A 21,742-nucleotide genomic window follows, 5' to 3' on the forward strand; every position below is an offset into this window, starting at 1 on the left:
TTGGTGACCTAGTATTTTTATTTCATTTTTCAATACATCAAAACATGATCTTTTAATACAAAACATTTCATCAAAATCTATTATTGAGAAAAGAAATACGAAACTGTAGCGAACGTCCTTAAAACAAATTCGTTGAAAGAAACCAACTATTTTACAGTTACCAGAAATGTCCGATCAGAAGAAAATATAAAACGTCAAATACGAGGTACGCCAACATTTATTTGTTTTATTAAAAATCAAACTATGTTTTAAAACATGTAACATCAGCAAAATATTCAGCTGCAAAAAAGGTAATTCTAATCAAAATAATGCCTTTACATGTAACTGTGATCTTATATCACTTCTTCTCAATATAAAGCAAAAAACAAAACAAACAACAACAAAAAAACAAACAAACAAACAGCAGCAACAACAACATAAACAGAATTACTCTATAGAAAAGCAGTGACAGTAAGAAACGGTATGTTAGGGAGTATACAAATATTAGGGTGTTTTATATACATATTTTAGGACGCCCCCAACATGAGATTAAGTTGCATTTAAGATGAAATTCGAAAAAGTGTAGCTTCATTACAAATTTTATTAAATTCACATATTTTCTGGAAATCTTGCTTTGGTGAAAGAGTAAAGACTGCAATCGGGGGAGAATTGATGCTTAATGCTGTATGCCTGGGGGAGGGAGGAGTGTTACTATTACTTGAATCTACCAAAAAAAAAAAGTCAGGTTTCTTTTGTAGCTGTCACTGCTTCCGTTCAGTACGCATTTACAAGAATGCCAGAGAATCCAGTGTGGTATCTGGCGGTGGGATAAGCACCAGACACATTTCCTTCACCTTCAACCCACACTCGGTCACCGATAACAAGTTCAGCTACTGTGGTGACACCGCCGATATTCCAACTAGTCGTGTGCCCAGCAATTGCATACTGAATTCCAACGCCATCTTTCTTCATGAAGAAGGCACCAGGCTTTCCTTTAGGATTTCCCAGTACCATCGAAAATATATACGTGCCGTTATACGGTGCGGTAAAGACACCATCACTATATGCACTGCCAAGGTTAAGGTCAACCTGATCAAACTTTACTGTGGAACCAGATGATACAGTCCCGAGATTAGAGCTCAGCTGGGTTCTAAAAGCAACCTTTGGAGTTTTGAGGACTTGAAGAGTTCCTGAAAATACGAAACAGCAATATATATGTAAAATATTGCTTTTCAAAGTCTGTTAAAAATGCATTTGCAAATAATCTAGTAATCTTCATCCTTAATCTGAACACTGATTCTTATACAAGGTAATGCGATTCTTATCATAAAGGAGAAAATGAAGGTCTTAGACTGAAATCATGAATGCCCTTACAAAGCCGTTTCGTATAAATAAATAAATCTCAAAACAAGAATCCAGTGGTCTATGACTGAAAAAAATCCGTTTTGTTTGGTCGTTCTGTTATTCAAACAAATTAAGTTTAAACTAACTGTTATGACGATGTAGTGTTAATTTCATTTCTTTACAGCAATGTTATTTCCCACTAAAAGCAGGTGTTCCACAAGTAAAAAATATGACGAAGAATTAAATACAGCGATCAACAATATTGGTCTGCATATGACATGTATGATATTGGCTTCACATAGACTAAAAATGCGTTTTCAAGTCTCATAAACCTCAGGTAATGAAACATAGGTTATAGTATATATATAAAATGAAGAGAAATAAATGCTTAAAATGACAAATGACAAAAAATCTAATACATACCAGTCTGTTGAGCCTCTATTGCATTCAGTCTTTTCTCTATCTCCTCTACCTTTATCCCAATCTTGACAATCTTCTCTAACACGTTGTCCATGGTATAAACGCATGATGATGATGTAGCCCTTTGCGAATAAACAACTGTCGCCAAACAAAATAAAGCGATAATGTTCGAATAAGCCGGCATTTTTATACAAGAATAAAATGCTTGTTAACAATTCAATGTGAACAGAGTTACTTTTATGTCTGTTAAATAAATCACTTTTATAGGCAATACCTTTAGTTAGTCATCTTTTTAGCAACGTCAATACAAAAAAAACAAAAAACAAAAAAACATGTAATAAATCAAAATCAAGATCAACAAGAACGATGGGAAAATATACGGTCACTATCCCTAGTTCAAACAGTTTAAGTGTTTCCGTAATTTTGAAATAGACAATACTGACATAAACAAGTTGTTTATTTCATTTTTTATTTATTTTGTTTTGATAGAATACACTACAAACCACTTAAGTCACAATTAGTATGCAGAGTGCAAACTTTCTCTATCACGTAACAATCTATTACGAGGGTCCTGCAAAAATTTCTGTCACTAATAGGCTTCCGTAGTTTCATCCCAGGTATTTTTAATACGCTTATATACTTACCTAGGTACTCCGGGAAATGAAAAATAGTTTTGTTGAAATACTGCAGTGTTTTGTCAATTTTGACAGCTCTACTTTCACTTTCATTTTGCAATGTTTGCATTTTTTTTGAAATGTACATGTTTTGTAACACTTTCAACTCCCGGAGTACCTGGACAAATATGGTAGATGCGCAATATGATAATAAAAGTAATGACAAAATACTTTTAAAAAAGAGGTTAGATATCTTCTACAAAATAGAACATGAACAGTTAAAGCACATGTGATATAAGACAAAATGTGTTGCTCAATATGGAATAACCTGTCTTGAAAGTTTCTTCTACTTATTATGAACAATTTGATGTATTCTTTAAGATAGACCAAGGCCTATGTGGCCTTAAAAAACTAAAACAAAAATTCACCCGAGGTGTAGTTTCAAAAGACTTTACATGAACCTTAATGCCGTATTAGGCTTAATATAGATTCAAAGCAGATATCTGGTGAATTGTGCGGTATATATGGACCTAAGGCCATTTCAATGCGCCCAGTTTAAGGCGGGTAAACGCTTTTAAAGCTGGGAAATTATCTGTCGAAGATGATACCCGTTTTGATAGGCCTAAAACCTCTGTTACCAAGGCAAACAGCCTATAAAAGATGTGGTCGAACAGGATGCGCGATTGTCGGTGAAAGATATAGCCAGCAGAAGGCAGTGTGCAAACAATTCTGAAAAAGCGTTTGGGCCTGAGAAAGGCACCTCATTTGCTCACTGAGGAGCAAAAGAAAAAAATGAAATAGGTGTTGTACGAAACTTTGTTTCATTCTAGTGGACCAGTCGTTCAAGTGCCTTGTCCTTCTGGTCATACAGTCACTGGACGATTCTACAAGAAATCTGTACTGAAAAAAAGTGAAAAGGTTTTACAAGAAACAGAAACATCGAGCAAAGGATGGCCAGGAGTCCATCTTATACACGACAACGCTAAAGGTTTCCTTTTTTACTTCTGAAAATGTGGAAGTTGTAGACCAGCCGACTTATTCACCTTACCTGAGCCCCCCTGACATTTTTTTATAACCAAGCCTCATTTATCAGTGTCTCAAACAGATACCAAAAGTAGACTTTTTATCTGCTTTTCGCGATTGGGTAAAAAAGGTTACAAAAATGTGTTTCGGTAAACGGTTTGTTATAAAACATAATTTTGATAAAACGTAGCACTTAAGAAATCTGGACCCAGCGACAGAACTTTTCGCAGGACCCTCGTATTTGAAGAGATTGATTTTTTTCCCAAAACTTCTAGGTATTCATTATTTAAGGTAAGATGTTCTTCGGAGATTCAAATCTAGCTTGTTTATGTAAGTGGCGGCCTAGGAACATGAATTTTCACTGCTTGCCTTGTTCTCAGTGCTTCCGAGGGATCTACTTTTCAAATTTTATTTACTTCACAGCAGCGGGTGTCAAGTGCTATGTGGCGGCCGTAAAAAGTCGCGCCGAATTCATCTCAGTGTTGTTTTCTTGGTCATTCGAGATCATTTATTTAAACTCATTTAGATTTGAAGATTGAATAGTGTTTAAGACGGTGCTAGGGGGCGTGGGCAGTGTTGCATTTTCCATTACTGCTCATGAACAGACTCATTCAAATCGAGTCTGCAATTTTCACTGTTTACCTTGTTCTCGGTGCTTCTGCGGGATCTACTTTTCAGATATCAGTGACCTTAACCACTTGGCCACGGAGGCCCGAAGTAGTAGTAATAGTAGTAGTAGTGATAGTAGTAGTAGTAGGAGGAGGAGGAGGAGGAGGAGCAGCAGCAGCAGCAGCAGCAGCAGCAGTAGCAGTAGTAGTAGTAGTAGCAGCAGCAGTAGCACTTGGCCACGGAGGCCCGAAGTAGTAATAATAGTAGTAGTAGTGATAGTAGTAGTAGTAGTAGTAGTAGCAGCAGCAGCAGCAGCAGTAGCAGTAGCAGTAGTAGTAGCAGCAGCAGTAGCAGTAGTGCATAGCAGCAGTAGCAGTAGTGCATTTAGCAGCACATGTAGTAGTAGCTGTTTAATAGTAGTAGTAGTAATAATAATAATAATTATCATTTCATTTATGTCTTGTTCTTATTCATACTGGGATAAAGCTCCCCGTGGAACTTTATACGGTTCCACGTGCAACACCCTTACTACTCCCCATCTTTTGTATAATTATCTGAAAGAATATTGATCTGGTTAAAAATTACTAAAGAAACATAACTGTGCAATTAATTTAGCTTCTGCTAAGACGACTTTCAGTAAAGTTTATACGGAAAGTCGCTTCTCCATAGGCAGCCAAGCTATGATTTTTGAAAACCAGAATGATCAGAGGAAATTTAGTTTCGTTTTATTATATTTCATTTTGGGTTTAACGCCGTTTATAACAGTACTTCCGTTTTGTAACGGCGGGCAGTTAACATAACTAACCAGTGTTCATGGATTTTGTACCAGTACAAACCTATTCTCTGCAAGTAACTGCCACTTTCCCTACATGAATCGGAAGAGGAAGACGAATGATTAAGGCACAATGTTTTCTATCAAGTCGTCACGGAAACTTAAAACATAAAACTTCAACTAAAGTTACATATAAACCAGCTCGGAATGCCAGGGGTTGTGTTTTAACGAAACAAAAGTATAAACAGTAGCCTAAATAAAATTGGTAGAGGGTAACCCAATGAAAATTTATTGTCATGGCAACTAGAATTACTCATTGATGAAACGGAAATATGGCCATCTGAATGTTTAAGTCTTAAAGAAAGGAACATATCCGTTCAAGCAGCAATGATTAAAAAGCTAACGCTTTTAAAAGATTCTTTATTCAAAATCCAGAAGAATTTGACTTTTAAAATTTCCGGACCGGGGTGTTGGCAGTTGATGACATCCTCCCGAATCGACACAGGAGAAAGATCATCAGACCCACTGCTGAGAAATCATGACTTAGCTTTCAGCTACCCAAGCCAAACTTGTCGCAGAAAAGTATACGGTGTGCCACTTGCCCATATGATAACGCCGGTGGCGAGTATAAATAAGCTCCCTCTCCCTCTCTCCATAAACAATTCTTGCCGGTGTGTTCTTACACATGATATTTGATTTTTAACGAAAATTCATGGAATATAAATGGAAGAGGCACCTAACCTACAAAAATTGGCATATCGATCGACACTGCAACTTTGAAACACATAAAGACCCTTTCGAATATAGATTCTTCGTATTCATATTTCGGGCAGAAATTACTGTAATTTCTGACTTGGGTCAAGATTCTGGACTTGTATTTGTTTTGTTTTTTTAAAAATTCACAATATGTTTGATAACATGCAGCATCAAGTAAGCAAAATTTTTAAATGGAAAAAGGTAATTTTAATGTAAACACTGGCTTATATAAAATACAACACCATAATATTAATAATATTAATCATTCTCCTTATAAAGCAATAAAAAAAAAGCATTGACAATAACAAAAGGTATGGATGAGATATTAATTGTTTACAAATGCACTTACACATATTGGTGTATACACACTTTTTAGGACGCGTCTAACTTAGAAATCTGTGGCATTTTATATGAACAGCTTTATAACAAAAATTTGATTTTATTCCCATTTTTCCTGGGTTTCTTACTTTGGTAACAGATGAATGAATGCAATGTCTCAAGGACGGCGGAGTGATGCTATTTAATGATTCTACAAGTCAGTTGTTTTTCATTAGCTTCACTGCTTCCGTTCAGTATGCATTTACAAGAATGCCAGAGAACCCAGTGTGGTATCTGGCTGTGGGATAAGCGCCAGACACATGTCCTCCACCTTCAACCCACACTCGGTCACCGGTAACGAGTTCAGCAACTGTGGTGACACCGCCGATATTCCATCCTGTCGTGTGCCCAGCTATAGCATATATGATTCCAACGCCGTCTTTCTTCATGAAGAAGGCTCCAGGCTTTCCCGCAGGGTTTCCAAGTACCATCGAAAATATATACGTGCCGCTATACGGTGCGGTAAAGACGCCGTCATTATATGCATTGCCAAGGTTAAGGTCAACCTGATCAAACTTTACTGTGGAACCAGATGATACAGTTCCGAGATTAGAACTCAGTTGGGTTCTAAAGGCAACCTTCGGAGTTTTGACGATTGGACAATTTCCTGAAAACATGAAATAGTAATACACACGTAAAAAATAGCTTTTCAAAGTCGGTTAGAAAAAATAATGCAAATTGCAAATGGATCCAGTAATCTTTATTCTTAATCTGAACACTGATTCTTATACAAAATATTGTGATTCTTATTATAAAGAAGAAAATAAAGGTCTTAGACTAAACTAGTGCCCTTACAATATCTCGACACCTTAGAATTTAGTGGTCTATGCCATTGATAATTTAGAAAAAGTTTACTTTTGTTTGCGCGTAATGTTATTCAAACAAATTAAGTTTAAAATAACCGTTATGAAAATATGGTGCTAATTTCATTTCTTTATAACAATGTTATTTCCGACTTAAATGCATGTGTTCCACCAATCGTGAAACATCGGGTATTTCAGAATTCTCCGTATAACTCGCGTCTATTGCACGTTCCAAACACGCAGCCTCCTCAAAACGAAACCCACAGCACGCAGATATGTACACTTCTAGCACACACACTCGCATGCAAAGCAAACACACGTTGATTAAACAAACATATAAAGGAACACAGTGGAGCCCCGCCTTGGAATGGGCAGTGGCAAAAACACCACTGGGGAGCTTTAACCAATTTATGGTGCGCAACTAGCCTCACTCTTACCCCCACCATGTACCAAAGTCACGGGACAGTGTAAATAAAAATAATCACAGCGGGGTTAGTCTCTAACACACGCAATTGAAACAAAAGGCATGGGCATGTAAAACACAAAAAATGCTCCTGTATAATTAAATAAAAAGCAAATCTTAAGAACCAAAAACGTATGTACTCAGTGCCTTTGCAGCTGACAGAGCATCAAGAGAATCACCCTTTAGGGTCCGACGACAGAAATCAAAACAGTTCAGTCCATGTGTGATTTGAAAAAAAATGTTTATCACAGAGTCCTCCCCCACTTCCGTCAGATACAAAGAGGGAAGCTTAGTGTCCAACTGTAAACGGGTTGAACATTTAACAGTAAGCATGCGATGTGTCTCAAAACAGTTGGGTCGTAACCTCTTTTAATAAAACGTTTTGTAATTGTACCAAGTACAGTTGGAATATTACCATGACCCAAAATCTTACGTAAAAACTAAACTTATAACGTAGAATTTAATATATCGATCAACAATGTCGTTGTAGAATATGCTTTCTACATAAGACATGTATGATGTTGGCTTCATATAGACTACAAAATGCATTTTCAAGTTTGGTAAATCTCTGGTTATGAATTTACATGTTTAGTAAAACTTTTGAATTGAAAAAAAATTGGTCTAGCCCATGAATATCAGCTGTCATACATAAGACATAGTATTTATATAAAATGAAGAAGTAAATCTACAAATGACAAAAGGGGGTATTACATACCAGTCTGTTGAGCCTCTATTGCATTCAGTCTTTTCTCTATCTCCTCAACCTTTGTCCCTATCTTGATAATCTTCTCTAAAACGTCCTCCATGGTATAAACGCATTGTGAAGCCATGCTTTTAACAATTCAACGTGAATTGAATTACTATGTCTGTTTGATAAGTCACTTTTATAGGCAATACCTATAGTTCTTCATCTTGCAAACACCGTCAATACAAAATATATATATAATAAATCAAAATAAAAATCAACAAGAACGATGGGAAATATACAGTCACTATCCAAAATTCAAACAACTTAAGTGTTTTCTGAATCTTGAAATAGCCAATAATGACGTAAAAAAGTTGTTTGTTCTATTTTATTTTTTTATTTTGATAGAATACACTACATTTCAAAAGATATTAACCACTCAAATCATAAGTTATTTTGCAGACTGCCAAACTGTTTTTACCACGAAACTATATAAACTAAGGTAAGTTTTAATAAATTAACCTAACTGAATGATGGAATGACTTTGTTTTTTGTCTTTGTTAGGTTTACAGTCAGACCGACATAATTTTAGTGGTATAGAAACTTTTCTAGATTTAGATTTTGGAGAAAGACCCCAGGATGTTCCTTTGGGCATTGTTTCCGGCATGGACAGGCCCTTTCGTCCGGTTACATTATGCGGAAGACAAGTACATATTATGAGTTAGTTAGTCGACAAACGTTATGCTTAAAGCTCACTACCTCTATTGTGGTCAACATCATTTTAATAAACTCAAGCAAAATATTATCACTGCCATCGTTGTCATCATCATCATCATTATCATCATCTTCCTTACACGTTTTAACATCGTTATAAATGTTATCAACAATACTGTCTGGTTTAAACCTGTTGAAAAAGACTCGCAAGAGACCATAATTCAACGGAGTCAAATTTGTTTAATCTGTTCTTAACGTTTAAGTTAATTTATTGCTGGGTGCTGGGATAATTACATATATACGAGGGTTGTCCTGGAAAATCGTGAACTTTGTTTATTATTTCGAAAATAAGGCACGCATCAAATAATTATTTCAACTGGTGTTACTTCAATGTATACGCTCTAGGACTATAAAGTTTCAAATTAAGTATCTGTCATATTATTCGAGTATTTTTTAAATACTGCACGTCAGTCAGTGCTATTCGGCGCATACTCAGTTTTCCTCCAACAAAAAAGAAGCGGCTTCCTTTTCAAATTCATTTAACTTTCCTGATATATATTTTACACGATTAAAATTTATATCCTCGTTAATGGTAACATGTGGCGCATAATTATGTTGCGTTCCAAGTCTTTGCCGTCACTTACGTTAAAATAGTGATATAACTCTTAAAGTCACGGTCGCACGCACTTTCAGAAATGACTTCATCAGATAAGTTCGCGGCGCAGAAAGTTTTAAAAGCATTTTGTCGCTATCTCTTTGAATCACTCGCCCAAATTTCCTTAAAACGTTTGTACCACGTAAAGACAAGTGTCCTGCTTATATTTGCCTGACTTCCAGAATTTTCTACTTCCTGTTTTGTTTGTGAAGGGGTCACAACGCGACCTACACAATATTTTATTAATACTTCCAGCGCCGCGAACTTTCCTAAGGTCGTAATTTCTGAAAGTTCGTGCGACCGTTACTTTCAAATTTACATCAGCATTTTAAAGCAAGTGATGTCAAAGACTTGAAACGCAACATAATTACGTGCCATACATTGCAATTTACGTCGATATAAACTTTAATCATATGAGATGTATATCGGGTAAGTTACATGATTTTAAATGGAAGCCGCTTCTTTTTGTAGGAGGAAAAATGAGCGTGCGCCGACTAGTACTGACTGCCGTCCATTATCTAAAGAATACTCAAATAGTATCAGAGTATTTAATTTTAAACTGTATAGTCCTGTCGAGTATACACTGAAATACCATCAGTTAAAATGATTATTTCATGCGTCGCTTATTTTAGAAATAATAAAAAATGTCTACGATTTTCTTGGACAACCCTCGTACAGTCAAACCCTACTGCAAAAACCTGCCTTGGGAACTGAAAAAGCTTGTCTTCGAAAACAGGTGGTCTTTCAAGACAGGTGATGTAATTTTTTGGTTAAACAAAAACGCGATAATAGTGACGTTTGTAAGCAGGCTTTATAACATTTATTGTGAGGTTGCCTACAGCATGGGTGTGGTTGAGAAGGAGCTACATATGCCTCATTGATATTCGATATCTCAACCATCTTTTAGCAGTGGAAGTTGGTTAAGGGAGATCATCACTTTAAGACGCACTAAATTACCAAGTAATATAGCAAATAACCAAAAAGACTATGCGGGATAAGAAATTTATTATAAATCTAAATAAAAATTAAAGCATATTGTAAATATTTAACATGGTATATAGAAAAATAATGAGAAAATATGAAAGACATTGCTCCTGCTAAGATGCATGGAAGCAACATAGCAGCGCGAAGGTGCAGAAATCTATGATAATAAGCACAGAATATACTAGATTTATTAGGCAATTGAAGGTTCTATTATTCTCACGAATGGGAAACGAGGCAGAGATGCTCTCAGAGATCCCTATGAAATGAGATGATAACAATGTATATGATTGTATATACGTAATAAAATGCATTTCGTACGAATTCCTGTTAAAGGACAAAATGCAAAGCAAAGTCCGAAGCAAGCTAAGAAAGTCCAACGAGCTTTGTTGATTTTTATAAGATTTTTTAATCATTTATGCAACAGATTTACCAAGAAATATTGGTAAATCCGATGGGTGCTCCACGAAATCTGCATATTAAAAGAACAAAAGTGGGATTTACTGACTGGGCACAAATAGTTTACTGATGTTGAATGATCAAAAGGCAATATCTCATTAAAAACTCATTCCAACGGATAATGAACGGATAATGAAGAAAATATGCACACCTCCTCTTGAGAGTTTTAAGCGTCCAATGAATTTTTGCTGAATTCCAGGCAGTTGTTGCTGAGAAAAACTCCTGACTAAGATGGCGCTATAATTTACTTATGTTGAGTAATCAAAGGGCAATAAATCAGTGGAAAATCATCCACCCGAAACAGAAAGTCAAACGCATCTCCTCTTGATAGTAAAGCTTTCTACGAAGTATGGCTAAATTCCAATCAGTGGTTGCTGAAAAGTACTCCAGACAAGTATTGTACTGTAATATACTACACTTGAATAATCAAAGGGCAATAACTCGGTCAAAAGTCATCTGACCGAAACATGAAAAAAATATGCAACTCTCCTCTTGATGATGAACCTTTCTATGACGTCCTGTTTGGCTAAATTCAAACAAGTGGTTGCTGAGAAATACTCAGGAGAAAAATTGTACTATAGTATACTACTGTTGAATAATCAATGGCAATAACTCAATGAAAAATCATCCGACCGAAAAATGAAGACAATTTACGCATCTCCTCTTGATAGTGAACAAGTGATTGATGAGAAATAATCCGGACAAAAATTGTACCATAATATACCTCTGTTGAATAATCAAAGGGCAATAACTGGGTGAAAAGTCATCCGATTAGAACATGAATATAATATGCGCCTTTTTCTATGACGTACCGGTGGTTGCTGAGAAATACTCCGGACAAGAATTGTACTATAGTATACTATTGTTGAATAATCAAATGGCAATAATTGGGTGAAAAATCATTCTATTCGGTTCGGCCGGAACTTGAAGAAAATATGCGCATATCCCCTTAAGAGTGAAGCTTCCTATGAAGTTTCAATAAATTTCAACCTGTGCTTTCTGAGAGATATTCCGGGTAAGAATTGTACTTTAGTATACTACTGTTGAATAATCAAAGGGCAATTACTCGATGAATAATCATCCGATCGGAACATGAAGACAATATGCGCATCTCCTCTTGATAGTGAAGCTTCCTGTGAAGTTTCGATCAATTTCGAGCAGTCGTTGCTGAGAAATACTCCGGACAAGAATTGTACTATAGTATACTCTAGTTGAATAATCAAAAGGCAATAACTCGATGAAAAATCATTCGACCGGTACAAGGAGATAATGTGCGCATCTCCTCCTGTCAGTGAATGAAGCTTCACTAAAATCCAACCAGTGGTTCCTGAGAAATACTCCGGACAAGAATTGTACTGTAGCGTACTATTATTGAATAATCAAAGGGCAATTACTCTGTGAAAAATCATCCGACCGGAACATGAAGACAGTATGCGCATTTTCTCTTGATAGTGCCTTCAAGCTTCTTACGAAGTTTCGCTAAATTCTAATCAGTGTGCTGAGAAATTCTCCGGACAATAAATGTGGGACGCCGGACGAACGTTCCTACATAAAAGCTTATTGAATGAATGACATCAAACAAAAAGTACAGTTACCTTTTGTTCCTATTGCCACTTAAGTATGCAAATGTAAGCTCGGACAGACTGAAGGTCGGACGGACGAAGCGGCGGCTATATACTTCCCCTTCGATGGGCATAAAAACCTTGCACGCAACAACTGACGGCGCTTACCATCAGATTTGGAATAAACAAGAGTGCTATTTTGTCTGTTTCAACATACCCATGTATTAGGTTTGTAGCAAAGTGATCCACAAATAATATCAACAATATGAACGGACCTATACGTACATATAATAAAATGCAACTTTCGACTGATCACTAATAATTGAATGGCCGAAAAGTTGAAAAGAACCCTGTTTATATAAGACAGAATCAATCCGTGGACCTGGTAACCTACACGTACATATAATAAAATGCAATTTTCGACTGATCACTAATAATCGTATGGTCGATAAGTTGAAAACAACCCTGTTTATATAAGACAGAGTCAATCCGTGGACCTGGTGACCTACACGTACATATAATAAAATGCAACTTTCGACTGATCACTAATAATCGTATGGTCGATAAGTTGAAAACAACCCTGTTTATATAAGAAACAGTCAATCCGTGGACCTGGTGACCTACACGTACATATAATAAAATGCAACTTTCGACTGATCACTAATAATCGTATGGTCGATAAGTTGAAAACAACCCTGTTTATATAAGAAACAGTCAATCCGTGGACCTGGTGACCTACACGTACATATAATAAAATGCAACTTTCGACTGATCACTAATAATCGTATGGTCGATAAGTTGAAAACAACCCTGTTTATATAAGAAACAGTCAATCCGTGGACCTGGTGACCTACACGTACATATAATAAAATGCAACTTTCGACTGATCACTAATAATCGTATGGTCGACAAGTTGAAAACAACCCTGTTTATATAAGAAACAGTCAATCCGTGGACCTGTTGAACGGCTGACAACACGGTCAAGGCCCCCTCTAACGGTTAAAAGGCGCCCGCCTGATAACACCAATAACAAGGATGACCACCTGAGCACGAGGATGCTGCTACAAGAAGGCAAACCTAGAAAAGTGAGCATTTATAGATACTGATGTAGTATCGTCAAGTATTTCAAAGACATATTAAATTATAAAATTTTGCTCAAATATCACGGACAATGTACATACAAAACCAACAAGACAGAATAAGACCCTCGATTCCAAGCTTCGGACAAAGCTTATAACTTAAATATCAGGAAATAAGTTACGACTACAAAATTATTCACTAGATTAATGATAAATTGACTTAATCATCTCTAAGACTATTTCCACAAAGATGGAAACACATCACTAATTTGGACAACAAAAGACCATACGTATATATGATATTCTGTATTGAAAAGTTTATTTCAAGCACATGTAGTTTAACGTCATCTAATATTCTGAATTAAACACATGGTTCATCAATAGTTAATTCTCTCCTGGACAGTTTATTTGCAGTAAATTTGTCAGTAGCAGGACCCAGCGGCATGGTACTACATTGTGACGTTGAAATATATTAAACTTCTTATGCACTTGTCACTACATTAAATTTGCACATGAAAAAAAACCGTGGGATTAATACTTGCAAAACTAGTATTTGAACTGATCGGTATGGTTATAAATATAAATAGCAGTAATAAGGTGTTCCGTAGAGCAAGACAAACACCCACCAAAATTTAAAAGAATTGATTTCTTAAGAGGACATAAATTTACTTAATTTATTGGTGGGTACTAGGGTATATATATATATACAGTCAAACCCGAGTGCAAAATCTCCCGTGGGAACTGAAAATGCCGGTCTTCATGAACAGGTAGTCTTTCAAGATAGGTAAAGTAACTTGTTTGGTCAAACAGAAAGTTATAATAGTGACTTTTTGTTAGTAGGCGTTATAACATTTATTGGGAGGTTGTCTACAGTACGAGTTTAGCTGTATTTGTTAATGAGAAGAAGCTACATATGCTCCACTGATATTCGATATCTTAACCATGGGTTGGTTATGGGAGTTCATTACTCCTTAAGACGCACTAAATTACCTAGTAATATAACAAATAACCAATCAAGACTATGTGGGATAAGGCCGTGACTTTATTATAAATCTGTAAATGAAAATTATGGCATATTGTAAATATATAACATAGTATATAAAAATAATGAGAAGACATGGAGGCAACATAGCAGCACGAAGGTGCAGAAATCTATGATAATAAGCGCAGAATATACATATACTAGACTTATTAGGCAACTGAAGGTTCTAGTTATCACGAATGGGAAACGAGGCGGAGATGCTCTCAGGGATCCCTATGAAATGAGATGATAACTATGTATATGATTGTATATACGTAATAAATTGCTTTTAATACGAATTCCCGCTAAAGGACAAAATACAAAGCAAACTTCGAAGAAAGCTAATCTTTGTTCATGTGAATTTTTTAATCATTTATGCATAATACATGTACACCCATGGAATTCTGATATGGCGATAAATATAAATACAGGTGTTGTGAGTCAATACGTTGGCCTTATTTAAATGAAATATTATCAAATCGCATATTTATATGGTTATACATCATTCGTGATGGAGCGAAAATAAAATCAACGCGATTTACGTTGTGGCAACGTAACGACGTCGCAAGAAAAACGGGGTTTTCTGTTATTACATAGTCGTGCAAAATGTACTATTTTTACTTAATTGTCATTTTAAAACAATGCAAAACTTTATTTTCGGTCTAGAGAGATATTGGATTGTCAACTCAAAAAATTTAAGAAAAAAATAATGATGAGCCGTTTTTCGCTAAAAACGAACCAAGTCCAAATTTACGTCTTCCAAGGACATGGACGCTTGTGTATCGTTCTGACACGTTTCCACGTGTAAAGAATTCCAAGAGATAATCAATGTCTCATATATTTGAGAAATTACATATTTGGTGGATATTTCTCTGTTTTGCCTGGGTTTCTTTTCCAGCGGATTTAGGACTTGCATTTTGCATGCATAACACCTAGACGGCTCCACACATTTCTAATATATCATTCATAACTGGTATGAAATATTCAGAAAGAAACTTAGCTATAATGGTTAACATAACAACAACTGACGTAATGTGTCAAAGCGTTTGTAGACATTATCGTCACATACCACAGAATAATTCATAAACATAATTGATTTAGTAACCTCAGCATCTCTGTTTTCGCAAAAGGATTTTACGTACGTCATTTAAATGTGTTATAGTAAAGATTTTTTATTGTCAAAATCTACTAAATGCTTCCGGTAGAATCCTTGGAACTACATCTATGCATCTAGTAAAATCATATCTAAATACGAAATTATTATCCATCATAGACACATTTTTAATTTATTTATTTATTTTGTTGGATTTAACGTCGCACCGACACAATCATAGGTCATGTGACGACTTTCCAGATTCTGGTGGTGGAGGAAGACCCCGGGTGCTCCTCCGTGCATTATTTCGTCACGAGCGGGCACCTGGGTAGAACCACCGATCTTCCGTAAGCCAGCTGGATGGTTTCCTCACATGAAGAATTCAGTGCCCCGAGTGAGGCTCGAACCCACATCGATAAGGACCTTAACCACTCGGCCACGGAGGCACCCAGAATTTTGAAAGTTCTTACCAACTATAAACATGTGTCAAAAACTTTGACGACATCAAAGATTGCCCATTGTATGACGGTTATTAAAAAACAAAAAAAAACGAACAAAAAAAACAAAAACAAACAAACAAACCGGTGTTAGAAATTAAGTGCCACAATCTGCATATCATTAATGTTCTGAAGGCATGTTAAAAATGACTTAAAACTTCTTTGCAAAATTTGTTTTTGGTACATGAATTTGTTTAAATGATCATTTAAGAACCTTGAAATGTACAAACGTATGCATATATGTCTGTAAACATGCAAGAAAGATATTGCGCAGTGAGCTAGCTTCTAAGATCTTGTAATATGTAATATTTATGACAAAGTGGGCTTGAACAGAGAGAGGACGTGTTTGTGTTTGATTCCCTAGTATAAAGCAATGCCAACAAAACAATTTGTGCAAACGTTAAGATTTCATATGCTTTTGAAGCATCATCATATTTCAAAACTTCAGATAGTTTCGTATGTTCGTCACCTGGGAAGTCGTGATCCTGATATCCACTAATAAAACCCGGATCCAGCTGTACAACGGAAGTGATGACCCTTATATTCCATAATAAAACCCGGATCCAGCTTTTCACCGGAAGTCGTGACACCAATATCTTATATTCGCTGATAAACAAGCAAGGTTACTATCTTAAATATAATCTTTTAAAAAGTTTTGCGTGTCACATTTCAGTGAAATGATTAAAAATATGCCAGAAATTCGTCTTCTGTTTAATCATTGGGAAATGTAAAATATAGGCACCAAATGTTAAAAAGCAATAAAAATTCTATCATTCTAACATATGGCTCGATTTGACTGCCAATTAAACAAAGTTCAAGCTCTGTATATTCTGCGATAAACAACGGTTGGCGCGCGGACCGGTAAGAGAACATAATGTCAACTATGACGTCAAATTTATACCTGCCTGACGCCCGGTTCATTACTACTCGGATAAATGAAGCCCAGCATATTTTTATCAAAATATCTAGGAGAACAAGACACCCTTGTGTTTTATCATCTAATTTACCACGGTTCATCGTTCAGGTGCTTAGATATTAAACCACTCGCGCTAACGCCCGCGTAGTTCAATTCCTGTGCATCTGAGTTCTGAACAGTGATAAATTCGACAACAAACCACTCGACAGCCTTGATCATTTGTTAAATAAGATATTTATATACGAGGGATGTTGTAAAGGTAATCATCCTGCCTCATAACTTTGTTATATCTGATCGATATAGGGTGCAAGATAAATCAATGGAAAGTAATGCTTTTAACGCTTGAAGTTATATCATATGCCGATATATTATAGCTTGGGGAATCACATTCTACTTTGTTGAAAAAGAAGTGTACACGAACGTGCTGACACGATATGATAATATTATATCTGCTTATATCTTTAAGTTGTCTGAAGTCGACATTTTCCCGCCACATAATATTATATTTACATCATCCTTTTTGTACCATATAGCATTTTTTTTATTAATCTTATCATGTGTCTGCAATAATTTCATTGAAATTTTATCTATTAATAATTCTAAAGATGCAAGTCACCAAAGTGGCATGTATCTTTTTATCAACACAAATGTCATACATCTTTTGCAAAACCACTAGCAAAAACAGAGAATACTGGAATAAATGTATACCGAATTTGATGTACCAATACTAACGCATTACGAAAGTAGTAAAAAAATGTAAAAATGTATTGCTTAAGTTTAACCTGACGTCATTAATAAAGCCCCTCCCCCACCCCCATCTAAAAAGTCCAATCTAGCGATAGCTACATTTAAAGAACGCCGCAACCAATACATCATTCCAAATACTTTCTAGATCTACTATTGATTAAGGATATCGGTAATATACAATGAATCGATATAAGAAACCTTTTATTGCCCAGGAACACCAAGGAAACAAAAAAATCACTAATCTTCAGATCGATCGAAGATGACACTGGAAACCATACTAATTCCAAAATATTCCGTAACCGGTTAGTTCAGGGTGGTTGCTCCGTTTGTCATATTTTAAAATGTTAAGTCTTTGATGCTACTAATGACACAGTGTCTTTTGATATGATGTCCCTATTCTGCCTTTGACCTTTTAACATGTTGTTGACATAGGACTGGGAATGATCGAGTAGAACCTTTCAGGAGCGAGTAAAAATTCTGTACTTTACACCGTATCTCACTGGTAGCCAAATGGGTCTCCTTAAATACAGGAGTAATCTGACGTCCTAGTTATAATGCGAGCTGCCGTATACTGGACATGTTGCAGTATGTCCAACATGAGTACTAATAAAAACGCATTATAATAGCCTAATTTTGAAGTAACCAGGCAATTCATAAGAGGGCTGGTTGCATCACTGGTTTGGTACCGTTATGCGTATGAGTGGATACACAGACCTGCACATACACTTAAACTGTTTTAGTCTAACTCTGTACGAGATTCCTCAATACTATTTTTGATTTTATGACATGGTCACAGGCCTTCCTCGATATGTTAGCAATATGCATGGAACTGTTGCTTTCATGTGAACAAAGTTTTTTTCTGTTTTAACGTCAAGTGAAGACAAGTCATTGACAAATAAAACAGTTAAAGCCTAAAGGAGGATAAGTTGAACATGTAAGTTATTTAGTTTTGAGCATATTTTAACAACACGACTTAGTGCTTTTAATTTTTTATCTTATATATCAAGCACAAATAAATATAAACCCTTACGTATCAATATATTTGATTAATGCAATCTAGAAATAAATCAAATTTTTTATCTGTCTTTACTGATTCAAGAATCGTAATGTCCGTTCTTGTTTCTATTCGATTTCTCTGCTGTCTTCCTTTTAAGAAATATTCGTTGAAAGAAACCAACAAATCTGCAGTTATCAGAAATGTCGAATAAGAAGAAGATATACAACGTCAGATACTCCAACATTTATTTGTTTTATTTAAAGTCATACTATGTTTTAAAACATGCAACATCGTCAAGTAAGCAAAATTTTTAACTGGAGAAAGGTAATTCTAATCAAAATAATGGCTTACATAAAACTAATATATAAAGCAAAAAAGGATTACTATATAGAAAAGCAGTGACTGTAAGAAACGGTATGTTCAATATATCGAAACTTTTATTGTTTGCAAATAAATTTACAAATATTAGAGTGTTTTATATACGGGGCGTTCCGTGAGAAAACCCGTATTAGTGACAAAAAATTCAAAACTGAGGTAATAACATATTCAAAAAGAACATTCTTTTATCTTTCAAATCCGAAAATTTGAAGTGATTATCTTCACTATTTTAAGAGCTACAATGTTTTTAAGTTAGTCACCGCGGGTATATTGAGACGTGACGTTAAGAACGTCATGAAAGCAGTGTAACGTCGTTGTGCATGCCCTGTATTTTTCAAGTCATAAATGGAACAAATTATGCGTTACACTTACTTAACATCATACATTTGAATATTTAGGAACAGTTTAAAGCAATTTTACTGAAAAATAACTTAACCGTATATTTTCAGTTTCATCACGAGCCTTTTATCTATACACCTCTATATTTTCATGACGCATGGGTGCTTTTGGAATTTCCGTTGCCATGACAACAGAACAACATCTACATGAAAAATATGGTAGAATTTGATTTGTCTTAGATGACACATTTACAATATATTAGTTTCTAGTTTCTGGAGCAACATAAGAAAAACAGCGAATTTTCAGTATTTTCCACTAATACTAATTATACAATAGTCATATTATGTCACTAATACAGGTTTTCTCATGGAATGGCCCATACATATTTTAGGAAGCTCCCAACATGGGATTCTGTGGCATTTTAGATGAAATTCGAAAAAGTGTAGCTTTATAACTATAATTTGATTAAATGCACATTTTTCTGGGTATCTTGCTTTGGTGAAAGAGTAAAGACTGCATTCGGGGGAGTATGGATGCTAAATGCTGCATGCCTGGGGGAGGGAAGAGTGTTACTATTACTTGTATCTACCAAAAATAAAAGCCAGATTTCTTCTGTAGCTGTCACTGCTTCCGTTCAGTATGCGTTAACAAGAATGCCAGAGAACCCAGTGTGGTATCTGGCTGTCGGATAAGCGCCAGACACATTTCCTTCACCTTCAACCCACACTCGGTCACCGATAACAAGTTCAGCAACTGTGGTGACACCACCGATATTCCATCCAACCGTGTGCCCAGCTATAGCATACTGGATTCCAACGCCATTTTTCTTCATGAAGAAAGCACCATGTTTTCCCGTAGGGTTTCCAAGTACCATCGAAAATATATACGTGCCATTATACGGCGCGGTAAATACACCGTCACTATATGCATTGCCAAGGTTAAGGTCAACCTGATCAAACTTTATTGTGGAGCCAGATGATACAGTCCCGAGATTAGAGCTCAGTTGGATTCTAAAAGCAACCTTTGGAGTTTTGAGGACTTGAAGAGTTCCTGAAAATACGAAACAACAATACACACATAAAATATTGCTTTTCAAAGTCTGTTAGAAAAAAATAATGCAAATGAATCCAGTAATCTTTATTCTTAATCTGAACACTGATTCTTATACAAAATATTGTGATTGTTATTATAAAGAAAGATGCCCTTACACAGCCGTTTTAAACAAAATCTCGAAACAGAAGAATTCAGTGGTCTATGCCATACAAAATGTTACATGAATACAATTGAGAATGAATATCACTTTCTGTTAGTGTGTCCATTTTATAGAGATTTACGAAATACCTGTCTACCAAACTATTATTGTCATTGGCCTAATTTGAATAAGTTTAAAACTTTGTTAAGTAATTGTCACAGTGGTATTATTGTTAAGTTAGCTAAGTATATTTATCAAGCAGTTGCTATAAGAGTTTGATTGCAATTGTTTACTTGTATTGGCGATGAACATTGTATATGTTCTGCCAAATAAACTGATGAGTTAAAGTGAATTGAATTGATGACTTTGAAACAAATTTGTTTGTGCGTTCTGTTATTCAAACAAATTAAGTTTAAACAAACTGTTACGAAGATGTAGTGCTAATTTCATTTCTTTATATGATTATAGCAATGATATTTCCGACTTAAAGCATATGTTTAAAATCATAACGGAGAATTTAATACATCGATCCCAAATATTGTTGTGGAATACGCTTTCTACATAAGACATGTATGATACTGGCTTCGTACAGGTTATGAATTTTGATCTTTAATAAACCTTTTGAATTAAAAAGGTCATGCTAGCCCATGAATATCAGCTACCATACATAGGACATAGTATTTATATAAAATGAAGAAATAAATGATATAAATGACAAAAAAATCTAATACATACCACACTGTTGAGCCTCTATTACATTTAGTCTTTTGAATTAAAAAGGTCATGCTAGCCCATGAATATCAGCTACCATACATAGGACATAGTATTTATATAAAATGAAGAAATAAATGATATAAATGACAAAAAATCAATCTAATACATACCACTCTGTTGAGCCTCTATTACATTTAGTCTTTTCTCTATTTCCTCGACCTTTATCCCAATCTTGATAATCTTCTCTAAAACATTGTCCATGGTATAAACGCATAATGATGATGTAGCCCTTTGTGAATAAACAACAGTCGCCAAACAAAGCAAAGCGATAATGTTCCAGTGAGTCGGCATTTTTATACAAGAATAAAATACTTGTTAACAATTCAATGTGAATAGAGTTACTATTATGTCTGTTAAATAAGTCACTTTTATAGGCAATACCTTTAGTTAGTCATCTTTTTAGCAACGTCAATACAAAAAAACAACAAAAAAGATGTAATAAATCAAAATCAAGATCAACAAGAACGATGGGAAATATACGGTCACTATCCC

At 35.3% G+C, this 21,742-nt stretch overlaps 3 protein-coding genes across 3 annotated transcripts; all 3 read right to left on the reverse strand.

Annotated features, from left to right (window-relative positions):
- Nucleotides 1-2,102, reverse strand: LOC128559750 (uncharacterized). Its single transcript, XM_053552154.1, has 2 exons — nt 1,747-2,102; nt 1-1,169 (listed from the first exon to the last, which is right to left on the reverse strand). The coding sequence occupies exons 1-2, from the start codon at nt 1,925-1,927 to the stop codon at nt 754-756; spliced, it is 597 nt and encodes a 198-aa protein (XP_053408129.1). The 5' UTR covers nt 1,928-2,102; the 3' UTR covers nt 1-753.
- A 3,063-nt stretch (nt 2,103-5,165) lies between these two features.
- LOC128546300 (uncharacterized) lies at nt 5,166-8,032 on the reverse strand. The gene is made up of 2 exons (XM_053516703.1): nt 7,877-8,032; nt 5,166-6,502 (listed from the first exon to the last, which is right to left on the reverse strand). Exons 1-2 carry the CDS (start codon nt 7,989-7,991, stop codon nt 6,087-6,089), a joined length of 531 nt encoding a protein of 176 aa, XP_053372678.1. The 5' UTR covers nt 7,992-8,032; the 3' UTR covers nt 5,166-6,086.
- A 10,763-nt stretch (nt 8,033-18,795) lies between these two features.
- Nucleotides 18,796-21,742, reverse strand: LOC128559751 (uncharacterized). Its single transcript, XM_053552155.1, has 2 exons — nt 21,361-21,742; nt 18,796-20,334 (listed from the first exon to the last, which is right to left on the reverse strand). The coding sequence occupies exons 1-2, from the start codon at nt 21,539-21,541 to the stop codon at nt 19,919-19,921; spliced, it is 597 nt and encodes a 198-aa protein (XP_053408130.1). The 5' UTR covers nt 21,542-21,742; the 3' UTR covers nt 18,796-19,918.

This window comes from Mercenaria mercenaria, chromosome 10 (genome assembly GCF_021730395.1).
Source record: "Mercenaria mercenaria strain notata chromosome 10, MADL_Memer_1, whole genome shotgun sequence".
Lineage (NCBI taxonomy): Eukaryota > Metazoa > Mollusca > Bivalvia > Venerida > Veneridae > Mercenaria > Mercenaria mercenaria.